The 18968-nt window shown below is 40.7% G+C and overlaps 3 protein-coding genes across 3 annotated transcripts; 2 read left to right on the forward strand and 1 right to left on the reverse strand.

Moving 5' to 3' along the window:
- Window positions 1-235: 235 nt before the first annotated feature.
- On the forward strand, window positions 236-787 carry LOC148041735 (uncharacterized). Its single transcript, XM_087696579.1, has one exon. The coding sequence runs from the start codon at window positions 236-238 to the stop codon at window positions 785-787; it is 552 nt and encodes a 183-aa protein (XP_087552705.1).
- A 463-nt stretch (window positions 788-1250) lies between these two features.
- Window positions 1251-2081, forward strand: LOC148041736 (uncharacterized). The gene has a single exon (XM_087696594.1). It carries the CDS (start codon window positions 1251-1253, stop codon window positions 2079-2081), a length of 831 nt encoding a protein of 276 aa, XP_087552720.1.
- Window positions 2082-6366: 4285 nt separating this feature from the next.
- On the reverse strand, window positions 6367-7259 carry LOC148041737 (uncharacterized). The gene has a single exon (XM_087688705.1). The coding sequence runs from the start codon at window positions 7083-7085 to the stop codon at window positions 6768-6770; it is 318 nt and encodes a 105-aa protein (XP_087544831.1). The 5' UTR covers window positions 7086-7259; the 3' UTR covers window positions 6367-6767.
- Window positions 7260-18968: the final 11709 nt, after the last annotated feature.

Here is an 18968-nt window from a genome sequence, read left to right on the forward strand (position 1 = left end):
TCATGGCCCTTGCGGAGGATTGAACCCCAAGAGTCCCTGTATGGACAAGGGTAGATGTACTAAAGATTGCCCGCGAAAATTAGTGGGCATGACAACGATTGATAGTTCTGGCTATCCCATTTATCGAAGACGAGATGATGGAAACTCTGTGATCATAAATGGTAATGTTATTGATAATCAATGGATTGTTCCATATAATCCATTCTTGAGTAAGAAATACAATGCACACATAAATATGGAGGTGTGCTCGACAATTGTGGCTGTTAAGTATTTGTATAAGTATGTGTACAAGGGGCATGACCGTGCAACCGTCAATTTTTCTGTTGGGATTGATTCAGTCCAGAATGGTGGTGATGTTCACGAGGTGGACGAGATACAAAGTTATTTGGATGCACGATATGTTTCTGCCTCTGAGGCATGTTGGCGGATCTATGATTATGCATTACACGATGAAAAGCCTGATATACAACGTTTGCAGATACACTTACTTGGTAAGAACTATGTGGTGTTTCGGGATACAGATAGTATACCAGATGTTGTGCGGAATGAAGACCTCCAGAAAACTACTCTTACTAAATGGTTTGTGTACAACTGCATTCATCCAGAGGCTAGGACTATTCGCTATCAGGACTTTCTAGTGTATTGGATGTGGAATGCACGACATAAGATGTGGACTAGAAGGAAGCATGGGAATACAAGTGGTCAGATGTATTTTGTGGCGCCTACCTGTGGTGAGCTCTACTATTTGTGGATGCTTTTAACACTGTCGGGGATGTACTTCTTTTGAAGATTTATGTACTATTGATAGTGTGATCTATGATACTTTTAGGGATGCTTGCATTGCAAGGGGCATGTTGGAGAGCGATGATGAATATGTTGTGTGCTTAGAAGAAGCTGCCTCTGTGCAAACCGGTGCTTAACTCCGAACTTTGTTTGTTGTAATTTTGGTCTTTTGTGAGCTAGCTCGGCTTGGCCATCTATGGGAAAGATTTTTGGTGCCAATGGTAGAGGATATTATGTATAGATTGCAGCTACAGCACGTGCACGCCTCTCTTGGAGTTCTGCAGCATGAGGCATCTAACATGGCTTTGTTGCGTCTGCAATACCTTTTACGTCGTATAGGACGAAGACTCCGTGATTTTGATGGGTTGCCTGAACCTCATCAACCAAACTCACAGCTGCATGCTAACTCTCTTTTGCAAGATGAATATGCATACAATATGTCAGAACAACATAGGGTTTTTTAATCCATGGAGGGAATGTTGAATGAAGGACAAAGAATTGCCTTTAGTGCAGTCATGGATGTTGTTGATACAAATACTGGGGATGTATTCTTTTTGGATGGTCCTGGTGGATTTGGGAAGACTTTCCTATACAAATGTTTACTTGCGAAGGTACGCAGTGACAGTCGTATAGCGTTGGCAACAGCATCATGTGGCATTGCTGCATTGCTTTTGCTAGGTGGTTGTACAGCTCACTCGTGGTTTAAAATCCCAGTAGAATTAAATAATCAATCCACTTACAATATTCTTATTCAAAGTAACCTTGCTCGGTTATTGAGACAAACGAGTCTTATTTTGTGGGATGAGACTCCTATGACCCATCGATATGCCTTCGAAGCAGTTGATAAAACTCTAAGAGATGTTATGAGCTGTGATAAGCCATTTGGTGGAAAAGTTGTTTTGTTTGGGGAGAATTTTAGACGGGTCTTGCCAGTTGTTATAAAGGGAACACATGAGGATATTGTTAATGTTGCATTGTGTTACTCTGATTTATGGCGTTACATAAGGGTGCTAAGGCTATCTGGCAATATGCGAGTGTTGACAACTGATAGTGTGGTGGACAATGGGTTCATTTGTTGGATTCAAGGAGCAGGGAATGGAGTGGGTGCTACCAAAAGTTGTGATAAGTTGTATGTTCCACCTAACATGATATTAAAAGGACACTCTATCGAAACACTGATTGATAATATCTACAATGACGTGTCCAATGTGGATAACTACACATCGTATTTTAGTGAGCAGGCTCTACTTACCTTGCAGAATACAAAGGTGGCTACTTTGAATGATTGTGCATTGTAACTAATGCCAAGGAAGGTCGGTCAATATTATAGTACAAATTCAATTGTAGAGACCGACGACTCATTTTTGTAGTATTTAAATACATTAAACCTTGGAGATGGATTTCCTCCACATTTATTGCTGCTGAAGATAAATATACCTATTATTATTCTTAGAAACCTAAATCTAGGAAGGGATATGTGTAATGGTACACGATTGATATGTAGAGCTTTCAATAGGAAAGTGATAGATGCTCAGATAATAACAGGGACAAATGTGGACGAATGAGTTTTTATTTCTCAAATTACTTTTGTTTTGAATGCTACACAATTGTCATTTACTATGAAGCGGAGACAGTTTTCCATTCGGTTGGCATTCGCTATGACAATCAACAAGTCACAGGGGTAGACTTTGTTCATTGTTGGGCTTTATCTAAAGACACCAGTATTTACACATGGTCAGCTGTATATTACATTTTCAAGGGTAAAATCTTCGCATGGTGTGAAAGTGCTATTGGATGAAGAGGATGGGAATATGACCACAAACATTGTATACAAGGATGTTCTTCGAAAGGTGCAATAATGTGCATTGATTTCTTCGCGAAGATGTAGTTATTGACGACCATGTAGGGACACTAGTTTTGCATATATGTGAATTGCTCTCTGTTGCTCTTTTTGTGGAGATGTAGTTATTGACGACTATGCAGGGACGCTGGTTTTGCATATATGTGAATTGCTCTGTGCCCTGTTTGGTTGGCATATACTCTCTTGAAAGTATATTTTTTTCATATTTCACTATTTATTTAACTTTTGCAGATGCCTACCCTAGAGTAGCACTATTACCCAGCTTCTGGCTATTAAAAAAAGATATAATGCACGTTACTCACTGTAGCTCCTAATGATATCATAAGAAAGACACTTGTAAGTGCCATCGAGCGTTTATATGATGATGTTAATATCGATATCAAGCTCCTAGTTTTTATTGATGTCCAAGCATATGATAAGCCTTAAATGAATGTTTTTTAAAAACGTTGTGTTTTTTAATGTCTATATCATTTATGTCATTTATCTAAAAGTGTCATTTGAAACTTTTTTATCTGTCTCTCTCACAAACACCTCTCAACTAACATACAAAAGGTTGGATACTAGCTTGTGTGCATGTTGATCAAGTGCCCATTGACTCTTTGAATGTTCATGGCTATTGCTACATAGATACCAAATTACAAAATACAATGGCAATGACGAACACGAAGAGTGGTGCTAGACTTAATACAAATGCAATTTTTAAGGCCAATCTTACATTACCACAAACCAATGTGGTGCTACACATTCAACCTAGTGTGCATGTATTCAATGGATATTAGCTAACCATAATGTTCACAACTATTGCTATATAGGTAGCAAGTTATAAAATACAGCAATGATGAACATAATTAAATGGGAATGGATGACTACAATTATAATTTTTTCTAGCACACTTTTGTTGCCACACACAATGGAGCGTTAAACATTCAAACCTTGGCAATTAGTATGCATGCATTGAATGGATATTTACCACCTATAAAGTTTATTGTTCTTTTGGTGCAATCTAAGCCCAATACACTCAAGCTACATTGCATATATGTAACTCTAGTAATACAAAATTAACACAATCCTACATATAATTGGATTTAACCTCTTACTTCGCTAATGTAGCCCATACTTTATGAAAATTAGTTGTTTAGACAATTTAAAGTAAGCCAAGCACATACCCTACAAAAATAAAATAAAAAATAAAAGAGACAAAAATGCCACTCAAACATTTGAAGACCTTAGCATGGTTGCATGATGTGCAATCTCGACTAATATGACAATGCAAAAAAAATCACCCCCGCCATAAGTATGCAACATAATGAATGACACAATTTTAAATTGAAAAGATTGAAATTTGAACATGTATTAAGGAGTAATGGATAACCCAAAAGTTGAGAACATACCCAATATAAAACATAATGGTTTGATAATCTAGATATTAACTATAGAGGCACATTAGGCAACCAAGAGAGTACCCTAAACTGCCATTTTGTCCAAAATATTGAAATATATAGTTCAAGTTGTAAAAAGTGTATTCACACAATGTAAATTCAATGTCAATAACTTCAAATGTCCTCTACATTCAACCATTAGAGCTCAAAGTGACATGTTCAACTTGAAAATTTTCAACACATTTAAATAGGTAAGAACAATCGACATTCAAATGTCCTTTGCATTCAACCATTGGAGCTCAATGTGACATGTTCAACCAGAAGATTTTCAACACATTTAAATAGGTAAGAACAATTGACATTGGTTAGTGACATGTAATGAAGATAGCTAGCAAGTTGGTTAGGGCTAAATCATAGATTGTAAAAGAACATCATTCCACAGCTTGCCACATTAGTCAAGTTAGCCTTTAGATATCTTGTTGCCAAGTTAGTCCTCACAAACTCCCTTTTGAATGCTTTGATAGAGGATACAATGGAATGATATAATCATCTCTCTCTAAACATTCTCTATTTGCATTTTGTGTCTTTAGTAGCCAAACCATATTTATCCCTCTTCCCTTGTATGAAGACAAGTTTGTGTGCACAAACCTAAGCTTTTTTCTAAGCTTTTTTGTCAAATCCCCCTACAATGCAAGGGTAGCACCTGGGGGTGAGGGTTAGACTATGCTCTTGCCTTGATAGTGAGATGTACCCAAAGACTTTCTCAACAACCTTGGCAACATTGCCCAAGATAACTGGGAAGTCAAACCCATGCAAGGAATACATACCTCAAGCAAGTTTGTAACTTAAGAGTAGAAAATGTGGTCTTCAAGAACTCACTTTTCAAAGTGCTTACGCACTTGGCAAAGCTAGAAGGGAAGTTGACAATGGAGATGGCTACAATGAATAAGAAGATTTGAAGATGAAGCCTAAGAAAGAACAATGAAAGTGCAAGAGGAAATATAGAAGGAAAATTGAAGCAAGATCACAAGTAGATAGCAATGTATGATAAGGCATTTTGTTATCAGCATGCTATGAAGCTACATTCCAAAAGAATATTGTATTCCATGCATATATAAAAGGCCTCATCGATGGACACCATGAAAAAACACAAGAGGAACTAAATTATGAAAACATCAAGCATGTTCAAAGTCATACATGCTACCAACAAGACCAATATTGGGAGAAAAAACGGCATCACTGGATAGTACCATGAAAAATCATCAAGCAAAGAAGTAATCAAGCAATTTTGGTGTTTTAAGACATATAAGATAGAGTTGCAATATCAAAGCAATTTCACAAGAACCAAAATGTGGATCACAAATGAACTTATATCACCACCACCCAAATCGTAACCAAGTGAAATTGCTAAGATGAAGATAGCTTACATAGGGCAAATGTGTAGTTTATCAAGGTGAGAGCCATCATGGAGGACTTTAAAAGGCCTATGCATTGAGTTGCTTTAGGGCTATGAACTTCAACAATTTGTATTTCTTTTAGTATCAAAAGCACCTTGAAGTGTGTCAATGAGAGAGAGAGAGAGAGAGAGAGTGTGTGTGTGTGTGTGTGTGTGTGTGTGCGCATATGCGCGTGCATGCACGAACATGTATACATGTGCGTGATCCACTCACTAATTTATGCCACATCTCTCCAACTTGCAATAACAATAACAAGTACCTATATGCTATATAACACAATCGAAAGCTCTATTTGTATAATGAACAAACTTTGGTCCAATTATAGCTACTAGAGTCCATACTAGAACCTGCTATTCACACCCAATGAACTTCTAGTTTAGCCTCAATGTGAACTATTCACTACATTCAATCCTAACTTTGTACCATCATGGGTCTAATAATATCACTCAAATATCTTAGGCTCTAGTTTTCAATTGCTTGAATTATCGCTATGCTCTATATCCAGCTCATCTGGCAAGCTTGTTTTTGACTAACAAGTAGTTGATCCTAACACTAGCCATATAGCACCCCTTCTCAGAACGCATCCTCCCTTCGTCTTATGTACTGATGCCATTGCTGTCAACCTTGTTTCTCACTCTCTCTCTATGCACTGAGGACTTCCATAAAGTTTTGGTGCCAGCTCTGTCGCTAGTCGCATAATTTCATGTTAAACTACCTAAATTCTGTCTGTACATTGATATCATCCTAGAAGGTTCTCTCTCAAAATAGACCACACTACAGTACTGAGGAAAATGCACACGTTTAAAACAACTTTGAAAGAAGAGAAATCGTTCATTATACAGTGTCATAAATCGTTCATTATACAGTGTCATCATGGTGCGCAGACAAACTAGTCCTCTGTCCAAATGCCAATTGTACATTACTCATTATATAGAGCCACAAAATGTGCAGTCTTGCCCAATGTCCATTGGGTGTATCACACAGGCTGAAATTTGGATAAGAACAACCAATCCAAAACAGAGAGCACATAAAAATGATGAACGAACAAAAGCGCTACACACGCACACGCACACGCACACACACACACACACACTCTCTCTCTCTCTCTCTCTCTCTCTCAAAACAAGATAACAGAGGTTATTCAGGCGAAAACGGTTCTTATTATAGCTTCTATAGAATTCACCGTGCAAATGGTGCAATGCAGCAAGGGGCATCCCTTCACAGGCTGCAATGGAGTTATGTACAACAGGAAGGCGAATAGAACGGTACCAGGAAGCCCTAGAAATCTCAAGGGGAAGGGTCTTTCTTCTTGGTGTCTGGTTCCTGTGCATCAGCATCATCATCATCATTGTCGACGCCTCCAGCATGGGAAGGCAAGGGGGCGGACGGCGGCCCGAGCTCGTCGTCCACATCGTAGTCAGGGTCCAGGGATTTGTTGAGGGCCCTACGGCCGGCTGCAAGCCATGGCTTGAAGGCCACCTCGAGGGCCCCCCAGAGGAGCGCTATCCCTGCCACTGTCACGAAAGTCGTCACAAGCCCGCTCTTCTTCCGTCCATCGCCACCTCTGCTGTCTTTGCTGCTGCTGCTGTCGCCCTTGCTTGTCATCTATCTCTCGCTCTCTCTCTCTCTCTCAGAGTTTGTCTTTACTTAACGTTACCAGCCTCGCTCTCTCTCTCTCTCTCTCTCTCTCTCTCTCTCTCTCTCAGAGTTTGTCGGTCTTTACTTAACCTTACCAGACTCGGGCTTTTGGCAATAGGACCCCGGACACCTTGCTTGCCCTAGCAGAGTTTCTTTTTGCCTTTGTGGTGGTGCCATGGTTCCATTTGCAATTCGTTCCCCCTCCACCCTTCCTCTCGCCCTTGTAAAGGCTTTGTACCTATACCGTGGCGTTATTATCAGAAACACTTATATAGGGAGTAGTAGTGACTCTGAACCTTGCTTGGTTTCCACTCCATGTGTGATTCTCTATACCAGCAGTGAACCCTCTCATGTGTGATATCACGAGGGTGTAGTCCTAGGATGCGCCTATGTTGTACCGTTTCTTTGATTGAATAATATATGAGTATACCTTGCTCTCACGTATCGTATTACATTTCTGTGCTATGTTGAGTGAGTAACAAGTGCAAGTGCATCACACTTGGTATTAGAGTAACTCTTGCTCGAAGTGAAGGAGTGCTCACGGAAGTAGGAGAAAAGGATCCAATGTCCCAAAGAGAACGAGCCAAAACGATCCACATCGCATTGCCCCGTGTTGCGACACCCCACGACGCGTCAACCCTCGTTACATCGACACACGTCGCGCCGACGTGATGCCCTAGCACGGCGACCTTGACACTACCAACCATCTAAAGACGTGACATGACTTTCCTACGGCATAACCACCACCTCGAAGGTGCGAAACGCGGCTTCCCCACATCAACAACCCTACCGACCACATAGAGGACGATAGAGAGAATGTACCCATCCCAACCATGGAAGAGAGAAAGAAGAGTAGAGGATAAAAATGGAGAGTAGTCTAAGATGAAAAAGTAGCTAAATTGGAGAGACAATTGGAGGGCATGTTAGGCATGCTAAAGTCAATTTGGAGGAACATGCAGATAAAGGAAGAGGAAGAGGAAAGGATAAGAAAATTAGAAGTGGAGCAGGGCTATAGAGAATGGGTGTTACAACAATAAGAAGAGGAAAAAAGGTAGAAAGTACAAGAGGAGATGGATAGATTAGGGAGAGAGGAGACTTCTAGGAGGGCGCAAGATACAAGAAAAGACAAGGAGAAGGTAGTAGAAGCAAGACAAGAAGCATAGCCATAAAGAAGAGGAAGACAGTGATAGCTTGGAAGATGACTATGGCAAATTCAAGATGCCCTAACTTGCCAAGTACAAAGGAGAGAGAGACGGACTAGTCCCGAAGAAGTGGATTGCAGAGGTGGACAAATACTTGAAATATGCCCGGATCATTAAAGAAAGGAAGGCAGAGGTGGCACCCATCTACTTGGAGGATGATACTACTAGTTGGTATGTGTTGAAACAAGAGCAGGGACACACCATCTTTTCATGGAAAGAACTCCAAGAAGAACTTAAAGATTACTTCATTCCAAAGATGGAAAAATTCAAAGTCAGAGACGAATGAAGAAACCTCAAGCAAATGCAAGGGAAGATAAAGGAGTACTTCAACAAATACAAGTAAATCATACTACAACTACCCAACATGGATACTTGACACCAAATTGTATGATTCTTATTTGGGATGCAGGAATGGGCCAAAAGAGACGTAGAGAGATAGGAGCCAAAACCAGTTTAGTTGAGGCCATGAGAATAGTTGAAAGACTAGTGGATTTGGAAGGCGGGAGGACGGCCAAAGGAAATCGGAATAGATTCAACACCAATCTCAACAACAACTTAGGGACCCCGAGACCCAATGCTCCTAGAGGCCAGTTCACAGAGACATGGAGTCAGACTGCCAGCATAACACTAGCTGCGTCACAATCCGCATTAGTACCAAGAGGAGCAAGTGGTAGATGGGGAAACAATCACTACATGTCAACTCCAAGTATGTCATATGATCCCATGGGATCAAACACATCATGGTGGAGTCCCCCTAGGCCCAACCACGAGGATTAGATGCTTCAAACGAAAAGGACCAAACTATCAAAACAGATGCCTCGTGGAAGACACAGCATCATCAAGTGGGTCGAGGGTGAACACCACTAGTGCGTGTGGAGAAGAGGAACCACAATCCCCGTGCATCCAAGAAATTCCTAATAGAAGTGATGAAAGCATGGACCACCCAAGGGTGGGGACAGACAGTGCACGAACCCATTGCATGGCTGCCCGAGTAGCAGCAGTCTACCACCTATACATCAAAGGCAGAGTGAGCGAAGGGAATCAGGCCATTATGGTGGATACAGGGGCTACTCACAACTTTATCACACCAAAGTGCGCATCCAAACACGGATTGAATTTGTCCAAGGCCCTAGAAGGATTGACAATAACATTCGTGCAACGAGAGGCCAAAGAAGTAAAACAAGTCTTTGCAGTACAAGTAGAAGCTAGGAAATGGAAAGCAAAGTTCAATTTCTTAGTAATCCTCATGGATGATTTTGAAATTATCTTAGGCTTGGAATTCTATGATAAATATATCAGTGCAATGTTTGGAAAGGGAGTGAATGAGATTATGCTAGATATGCAAGGAGAATGTGTGATAGTATCTTGTGAAAGAATACAACTATCAAGCAAAATACCAATCAAAGTGCAAATGAAGGAGAACAAGTCTAGAGCTGCTTGCCAAATAGTGAAGTCAAGTCCAAATCAACCAATGAAGTCAAGTCCAAATCAACCAAGAGTACCAACCCAAGCAACACCAGGTCAAGTAAACCCCATTAGAACACGCATCATGACATGTGTGCCAAGCAAGTGGAGAAATCTGTTAAGCAAGGAGACATGGTCTATCTATGTATGATTCGACCCATCGAGCAGGAGACCAACAACAAGCCCAAACCCCAAACTAGCAGCACAGAAGTGAGAGAAATACTTGAAGAGTTCAAAGATGTAATGCCGGCAAAACTACCCAAGGGTCTTCCACCCAGATAGATGTGGATCACAAAATCGAGCTCATCCTAGGATCTGCGCCACTGACCAGAGCCCCTTATTGAATGAATCATATAGAACTCATGGAATTGAAGAAGCAGCTACATAATTTAGAAGAACAAGGTTTCATTTGCCCCAACAAGTCCCCCTTTGGTCCCCCAGTGTTGTTTGTTAAGAAGAAGGATGGGGGGCTTAAACTATGTGCAAATTATAGGGCCCTTAATAAAATCACCATAAAAAACAAATACCCCATGCCCCTAGTGGAGGACCTCTTAGATAGGCTACACGGAGCCAAATACTTTAGCCGCATAGACCTTAGATCAGGCTACCACCAGATTTGCATAGTTGAAAAAGATATCCCAAAACTATTTTTCTGCACTAGATATGGTAGTTTTGAATGGTTAATCTTAGGATTCGGGCTAAGTAATGGCCCATGTACATTTTGAGGCCTCATGGATAGAGCCGTTAGACCACCCGAGATAGATGTATTTGTCATTATTTACATTGATGATCTACTAGTCTATAGCAAAACCTTAGAAGAACACAAGCAACACTTACAATTAGTTTTTGAGAAGTTGCGGCAACATAAGCTATATGCCAAACCAGAAAAATGTGAGTTTGTAGTGAGGAAGTTAGAATTCCTAGGCTTCATTGTAGGAGTAGAGGGTATCAAAGTGGACCCCAAGAAAGTGGAAGCTGTCCAAAAATGGCTTGTACTAAAGACTGTAAGGGAAGTGTGAGAGTTCCTTGGCTTCACATTATTTTGCAAAAGGTTCATCAAGGATTATAGCCTCATCACCGCACCCCTTTCCCACCTAACCAAAGCAGACAATACTTTTACATGGGGTAATGTGTAACAAGATGCTTTTGAACAAATGAAGAAATGCATGAGTCAAACCCCTGTCTTGAAACTCCCCAACTTCACCAAACCCTTTGAGATCTCCACAGATGCCTTTGACTATGGCATTGGGGGCATATTGGTGCAAGAAGGCCACCCCATAGCCTATGAATCTAAGAATTTCATTGATGCCAAAACCAGATGGAGCACACATGAGAAAGGAAATGCTCACAATCATCCATTGCCTCAAAAAATGGAAACATTATGTTCAAGCTAAACACACAGTAGGCTTCACTAACAACATCTCTCTCAAATACTTCCAATCCCAACCCAAACTATCAGCCAAACAAGCTTGCTGGTTAGACTTCCTTGTCGAATTTGACTTGGAGATAAAACACAAGCCTGGATCCACCAACAAGATAGCAAATGCCTTAAGTAGGAAATCCGACTTGAAAGCCGTCAGTGTGGTCAGTAGGAACTTCATGGAGTTAGTGAAGGAAGCCTTGGAGCATGACCAAGAAATGCACAAAATTATACAAGATGTGGAAGCTAATGACACCGCATGGAATGTACACCCTCGAGGAGAGAATCCTATTTGTATGAAAGAGATTGTATATCCCCAACAGTGTGGAGCTCAAGAAACTCATCTTACATGAAATACATGATGGAAAACTAGGAGGACACAAAGGAGAAAGCAAGACACTGGAGGCCCTTATGAAGTAGTTCCTTTGGCCCAACATGAAAGAATAAGCGATTGACTACATAAAGACATGCCCTACTTGCCAACTAGTCAAGGCACCATGCTCTAAGCCAGCCGGCTTGCTCCAACCTATGCCAGTACCTAGCCACCTATGGGATGTAATTAGCATGGATTTCATTGTGGAGCTCCCCGAATCCCATGGATACACCATTATTTTTGTAGTGGTGGACTACTTCTCCAAACAAGCCCACTTCATCCTTGATAAACCACCATTGAATGCCAAGGGGGGAGATGCCTCTTCTTTACTCATATATTCAAGTTGCATGGCTTACCCTTAGCCATAGTGTTAGATAGAGATGGAAGATTCATGAGTGACATGTGGAAGGAACTCTTCAAGATCCTGGAAACACAGTTGTGGCTCTCATAATCCTTCCACCCTGAAACAGATGGGCAAACAAAAAGAGTCAACCAATGTATTGAAGATTATCTCATGAGCTATGCTCGAGTGGACCATAAGGATTGGGCCTTATACCTCAATGTGCCCGAATTCCACTATAACAGTTTCATCCACTCCTCCACGGGTTATACACCCTTTGAATTGGCCACAGGAAGAGAAGTCATCACACACCTTGCATTAGCATCAAGAGTAGCTAAAGATGAAGATCAAGATGCAGAAGAATTCTTGCAAAAATGGAGAGCCTAGAATGCAGTGGCAAAGTAGAGCCTCGAACAAAGCAAAATCACCATGACAGAGCAAGCCAACAAAAAGAGAAAGATCGTACTTTTCACTAAAGGCGACATGGTCCTAGTTAGCTCTAAGAATATGTCACTGTCAAAGAACATGGGCCCTAAGTTCAATTTCCGCTACTATGGACCCTACCGCATCACTCAAGTGCTAAATGAAGTCACTTACAAACTTGACCTACCATAAAGTATATGTGTTCATAACGCTTTTCATACTCATCTTCTGTGTAGGTTCTACCCAGACAACCAATGGGGGTGACACATACCAATGCTCCATTCCAATGGCCCCTTCAAAGTAGAAGCCTTCCTCTGATGCCAAGAACAGAAAGGATACCCTGAGTATCTCATCGAGTGGCACGGGCATCCTCTCAAGGAAGCCACTTGGATTTCAGAAGCGGAGGTGCACGAATGTGGCAAAGACGCCTTCGCCATCTAGCTCAAGGAGAACCCCACCAATCCTTCTAACACCTCTTGAGTATTCACAAGAAAATTGTCCCAAAACCATAGGCCCAAGTAACGCCTCCACTCCTCAAATGTACTTGAGTCAAGGGTGGACTCGCATGGTAATAAACCCAACAAGCCCCTCCCCAGTCTAGATGGGCAGACACTGACCAGCTTGCTAGAAAAAGCAGTGTTAAGAACCCCAAGTCCTAGTGTGGCAGACATTAACCAGTCTGATAGCATAGACTATATTAAGACCCTGCGAATGTCTCACCAAGTCCTAGACCAAACCGGCTTGTTAGCAAAAAATGTGTTAAGATCCCGAATACCATATTGGGGAATATGGGAATTTCCCATAAGTTTGGGGCACGTGGTCAAATCTTTGGATTTGTCATAACTTGAACATTATAACTCCAAATCAAGCACTCTATAGCTCAATAGATTCCATTTTTCAAGAGCTTTCTAATGATAGGTCACATCATATGGTTTTGAGAAACTTATGGACATGTTATCCGAGTGTCACCTTTTAGTATTCAAAAAATGGAAATTGGGAGATTCCCAAAGTCACTAATATTGTGTTCCTTGATGAGTCAAAATAAACGCTACCCTTAGATTGCTGAGGACAGCAATCCAGCAAGCGGGGGTGAGTGTAAGGGCTTTGTGGCTATACCATGCCGTTATTACCAGAAACACCTATATAGGGAGTAGTAGTGACCGTGCTTGGTTTCCACTCTAGTGAGATTTCCTATATCCAGTGGTGAACCCTCTCATGTGTGACGCCACAAGGGTGTAGTCTTGGGATGTGCCTATGTTGTACTGTTTCTTTGATTGAATAATACAAGAGTATACCTTGCTCTCACATATCGTGTTACCTTTCTATGTCGTGTTGAGTGAGTAACAAGTGCAGGTGCATCCCCCCCCCCCAAAGTGGCAACTCAATTGGTTAGGATGTTTGTGTATGTCATGTGAAGTCTTGAGTTTTAGTCTTGGAGTAGCCCAAGTGCCTCTTCATCTACGTGTTGACCCTTGGGCTTGGGTGACATCCCAAAAATAATAATCAAAGTATATGCAAGTTTCATGCGTGCATTAAGGAGTGTAGGTTGGATTGCCACATTTGGAGCCACCTAATCCAAGTGAAAGTAAGTCATTAGGATGGATATTGTCGAACTAGATATTAAGAGAAATTGGATTAGCCCCTATGATCCATAGAGATAGATAATTACAAACACCACTTCCCTACATATCTCTCATAATGGATTTGTTACTAGGCCCAACATACATGGTTGTATATCCCTCACATGGGATATGCAATGTGATTGGATAGATTAGGGTCTCTTTACATCCACTAAGGATAGGGATAGGTCTCTACACATTTATCATAGCAAAGAATTGTATTTGCTAGTTATGCCATCAAGAGGTAGACATGAAGGAACACAATGTGTGTCCATGCACAACATATTAAGATCAGAGGGAGATACCATTGTCTCTTTTGAGAAGGGTTTGGACCTCTTCATAGAGTGATGGAGTACAAGGATTAGAGATGCCTAGGTTTATTCCTATCGGAGGTCATGAGGCATAGGGTATACTAAGTAATTGGAAAGCAGATGTTGATCCACCTAGATAGTTGATTCTCACAAATATCTTCAATTCCAACACTTTGACCAATAGACCTACTAGTAACACATTGATGGAACACATTAGGATAGTAGACACAACACAAAATTGTCATAATGGTTTGGGCTATTAACTTATGTAGATATGTTGTCTTTGCCCATTGGGACCACCCTAGCCACCATACCTTTGACATATCAAAGCCATTATCACTCACCATCGGATATGCATGGCTTGCTTCAATGACATATCCATATTGGATCACCCTATGGGAGAGATCTTTGATTGGAGGAGAGGACAACCCCCCCACTCTCAGTATATCTCATTTTCTCACTTATCAATGCCTTCAATTTATTCATGATTTGGTTGTATAATATTACACTTATGACTCATATGATTGTGATTTCATTGGTTTACTTTTTATTTTATTTTTTTGTTCTTGTTGATGAGATTAGAAGTTATTCTGATTGTTTGGGTCTCATGTAGCATTTTAACCTCTTCAAACACGTTGCTTTTTATTTTATTTTATTGTTATTGTTGATGAGATCACACTAGTAGTTATACTAATTGGTGGGTCTCACATGGCATTTTGGCCTCTTCAAACACATTAATATATCTTCATTTTCCCTTTGTGACCAAGTGCTTACCCTCGTGGGAAGCCAATTTTGTTCTATCAACTCACAAGTCCAACTTCCTAATCATCATGAGTTCAATCTACCAACTGCACAACACCTTATCATCTCCTCCTCCTTGTTAGAAAACATGAACTAAAGGCAAGAGGAAAAGAGGACTATGGAGGATAGAATGAAAAAAAAGATGTAAACGTGATAGGCTCACTTGATTTATTTTATTGAACCATGAACTAAGTACATCATTTCATAGCCCTTTTGGTAGTTCTCTCAACATTACTTAGCTTGTGGGATAGACAAAATTTCCCTTTATCTTATGCCTCTATCATGTGTCTTTAACACCTCTCTTTGCTTGTACATATGCCTCTAGCACCACACACTTTAACACCCTCCCCCCCCTCCCCACTTTGGTGCTAGCTTCCCCTCTAGATAACTACACCCAAGGATGTAGGCTTCCCTCCTTAATGCCTACAAGATGTTTTAGCTCATACAGTGTCAAAAAGCATGTAGGCAATAGATGGACATTGTAATTATGAACTTGTCATAGCTTCTTAGGCTTCATTGGCTTGTCTTTGGTTCTTCTTACTTGTTGATTTTGAACTTTCGACTCCATTTTGATTCTAGCTTTGGTTCCATTCTTGGTCTTCCTCATTTGATCTTATTTGTTTCCTTTGTCTCCTTGGACCTCTTTTTCTTCATATTCTTTATCTTTGCTTGGTTGAATATTTTTTGCATTCATTCTTGAAAAGTAAACATTAGATATTATTTTATTTTGGGTATAGTATCTTTTTCAATACAAGAGGTCTACATAGCTTGGGTTTATTTTCGCAATAGGCTTGGGGAGGCTTCTTGGACTTAGTGATTTTCTAGCTTTTATGTCTTTTTGGAGTATTAAAATTTTCCATGATAGCTCATTCACTTTTGGAGTTCATCGAACAAGTCCTCCTTACATGGGCTTTGGGTACGCACTAGATGTGTATGAGCAGGCTATTAAATTTGTGATGACAAAGAATTGGCTCAATACAACTATAATGTGCATGTAATTTTAAAATATCTAGTTTAGATATAATGTAGCTATATTGTGAACATAGTTTAAAGATAACCTAGTTCATGAAGGAAGTGAGCCCTAAAGTGGAAGCATGGAGCAAAAGCAAGAGCAAGATAGAGGGAACTCCAACAATTACAATGTGTGACCGACCTTCCTTTTATTCAAATATCACTGAAAGAATAAAGAATGAAGTGATATTGATGGGCACTCACCGCCTGCAATGTATAGGTGTGCAGATAACTAATACACGGTGCGGGTATTGTAAGTGTAACTAATACATAGGTGGCTAGGCATAAGCGTCTTTACCCCCAACAACCTCCCACGTAAAGGCAAATGTGCCCCTAGTGAGGAGAGAATGAGAAAAAGTGAAGCACAAATGTACATAAGTACAACAAGATTAGGAAAGACATCATCTCATCCAATGCCCATCAACTTATTAAGGAAGGCAAAATGCTCCGTTGAGAGACTTTTAGTGAGAAAATCTATAGGATCTTGGTCAGTTAAGATCTTAACAAGCTCAATGGACTTGTCCTTAACAACCTCTTGAATAAAGTGGCAACACACCTCAATGGGCATCGTCTTTGCATAGAAGACTGGGATTCTTGGCCAACTGAATAGCACTTATAGAATTCGAATGCAGTGTAGGGACCTTATTAGTAATGCCAAGGTTTGCCACTAACCAGAGAGTCTCCTTACAAGGCTCAATAGGGCTGTAACATACTTTGCCTCTGTAGTAGATAGGGCTATGCATTTTTGCACCTTGGATATCCAAGAAACAACATCTCTAGCAAAGATGAAGACATAGCCAGAGGTGGACTTCCTTCTGTCTGCATGTCCTACATAATCAGGTTGTGTCCTTTAGGCATCTCATGATACCCTTGATGGTATCCCAATGCCATCTGCCAAGTGTATCCATATAGCATGTCACAACTTCCATTGCAAATGCTATGTCAAGGCAAGTGGCTATCATGGCACATTATGGATGTATAAGGGAGCTTACCCATCTTGGCCTTTTTCTCATTAGACTATGGACATGCTATAGATGAAATCGCTCAAGGACCTTCTAGATGTACTTCTTCTGTGACAAGTAAATGAGCCCCTTAGAGCGGTTGCGTATAATGCACATCCCAAGAATATGTGAGGCATGTCCCATGTCCTTTATCTCAAAGATATTCTTGAGCTAGCCTTTCAAGGCACCCAGCTCATCATGAGTACTCCAGCAATCAATATATCATCCACATAAAGGATCAAAATCACAAGGCTGCCATTACAAGCCTTGTTCGTGTATAAAAATGGATCCATATCACTACACGGGAATATCCATGTGAATGCATAAATGGATGAAACTTGTGGTCCCATTCCCTAGGTGCTTTCTTAAGGCCATAAATGCTCTTTCTCAATTTGCACACTAGGTGTTCTCTACCAGGGTGGTTTGCAAAGCCCTTGGGATGCTCCATGTAAATCTCATTATGCAAGTCTCTGTGGAGAAAAGTCATCTTGACATCCATATGATAAAGATCCAAGTCAAGCTAAGTAACTAAAGCTAGTACCAAGCATAGGGTAGTCATCTTCACAATAGGAGAAAAGACTTCATCAAAGTCCACATCATGCTCTTGCTGGTTGAAACCCTTAACAACCAATCTGACCTTGTATGCCAACTTGGGGCATCCAGGGGTACTTTTCAACTTGTACACCCACTTGCATGGTAATGCACGCTTTTCACTAGGAAAAGGAACCAAAATCCATGTATGCTTTTTTTGCATTGAGTCATACTCTGATTACATGGCCATCTCCCAAGAGCGACTATCACCTCTATGCATGGCCTTGTCATAGGTAAGAGGCTCACCAACATCTATCACCATAACATAATCCATAAAGGGATCAAACCGTGCATGTTGTCATCCATCTCTATAAACGGCCTCAAAACTGGTTGTGGGGCCTATACATCATGTGGAATATTAAGGACCTGGGCCATTAGAGTATTAGCTACTACTATAGGAGGTTGTCTAGTAGCTGGCTCCTCCTAAAATATGACCTTGTGTATCTCAACAACATGCTCAGGTTGCTTATGCATTTTCTCCTCATAGAAAACAATATCATGGCTGCGAAGAATCTTTAGAGCCTATAGATCCCACAGGCAATAGCCCATTTCACCTACATTCCCATAACCAAGAAAGATTCATTTCTTAGACTTAGGATCCAACTTATCGTGCTTGTCCTTGGGAACATGGCGGAAAGCATCACAACCAAAGACACGCAAATGCGCATATGAGGGAGGTTTTCTAGACCATACCTCCTTTATAACTTAATAGTCAAGAGTAGTACATGGGGACCGATTAATCAAGTGTACAATAATAGTAACTACCTCCTTTATAGCTTAATAGTCAAGAGTAGTACATGGGGACCGATTAATCAAGTGTACAATAATAGTAACTACTCGACCAAAAAATGATGTGGTAAGTCTACCTAGCTAAGCATACAATGGACTCTCTCATGAATTGTCCTATTCATGTGTTTAGCCATACCATTCTAGGATGGGGTGTACAGGCAGTCAATTGATGCTTAATATTCCTCTCGTTACAAAACTGCTCAAAGGCTTTGGAGACATACTTGCCCCCATTATTTGACCTTTGGCATTTTAGTCTATACCTAGATTGGTTCTCAACCAAAGCAATCCAACGTTGAAATGTAGCTAAGACTGTAATTAATGTCAAGATTCCCATGGGTAATCTTCCATGAGAAATCGCCAAAAGAAATTACATAACATGCATCATCCAAAGTGCCAGCAGAGATAAGGCTCTTCGTGAGAACCGGTACATGATGTACATCATGAAGAGTAAATATGCTACCTAAGAGACATCACCAGTACCAATGATCTCTAATGGCTGGTCATT

This window comes from Lygodium microphyllum, chromosome 1 (genome assembly GCF_053477565.2).
Source record: "Lygodium microphyllum isolate KBCC chromosome 1, Lygodium_microphyllum_v1.1.10, whole genome shotgun sequence".
In the NCBI taxonomy this organism is placed as follows: Eukaryota; Viridiplantae; Streptophyta; class Polypodiopsida; order Schizaeales; family Lygodiaceae; genus Lygodium; species Lygodium microphyllum.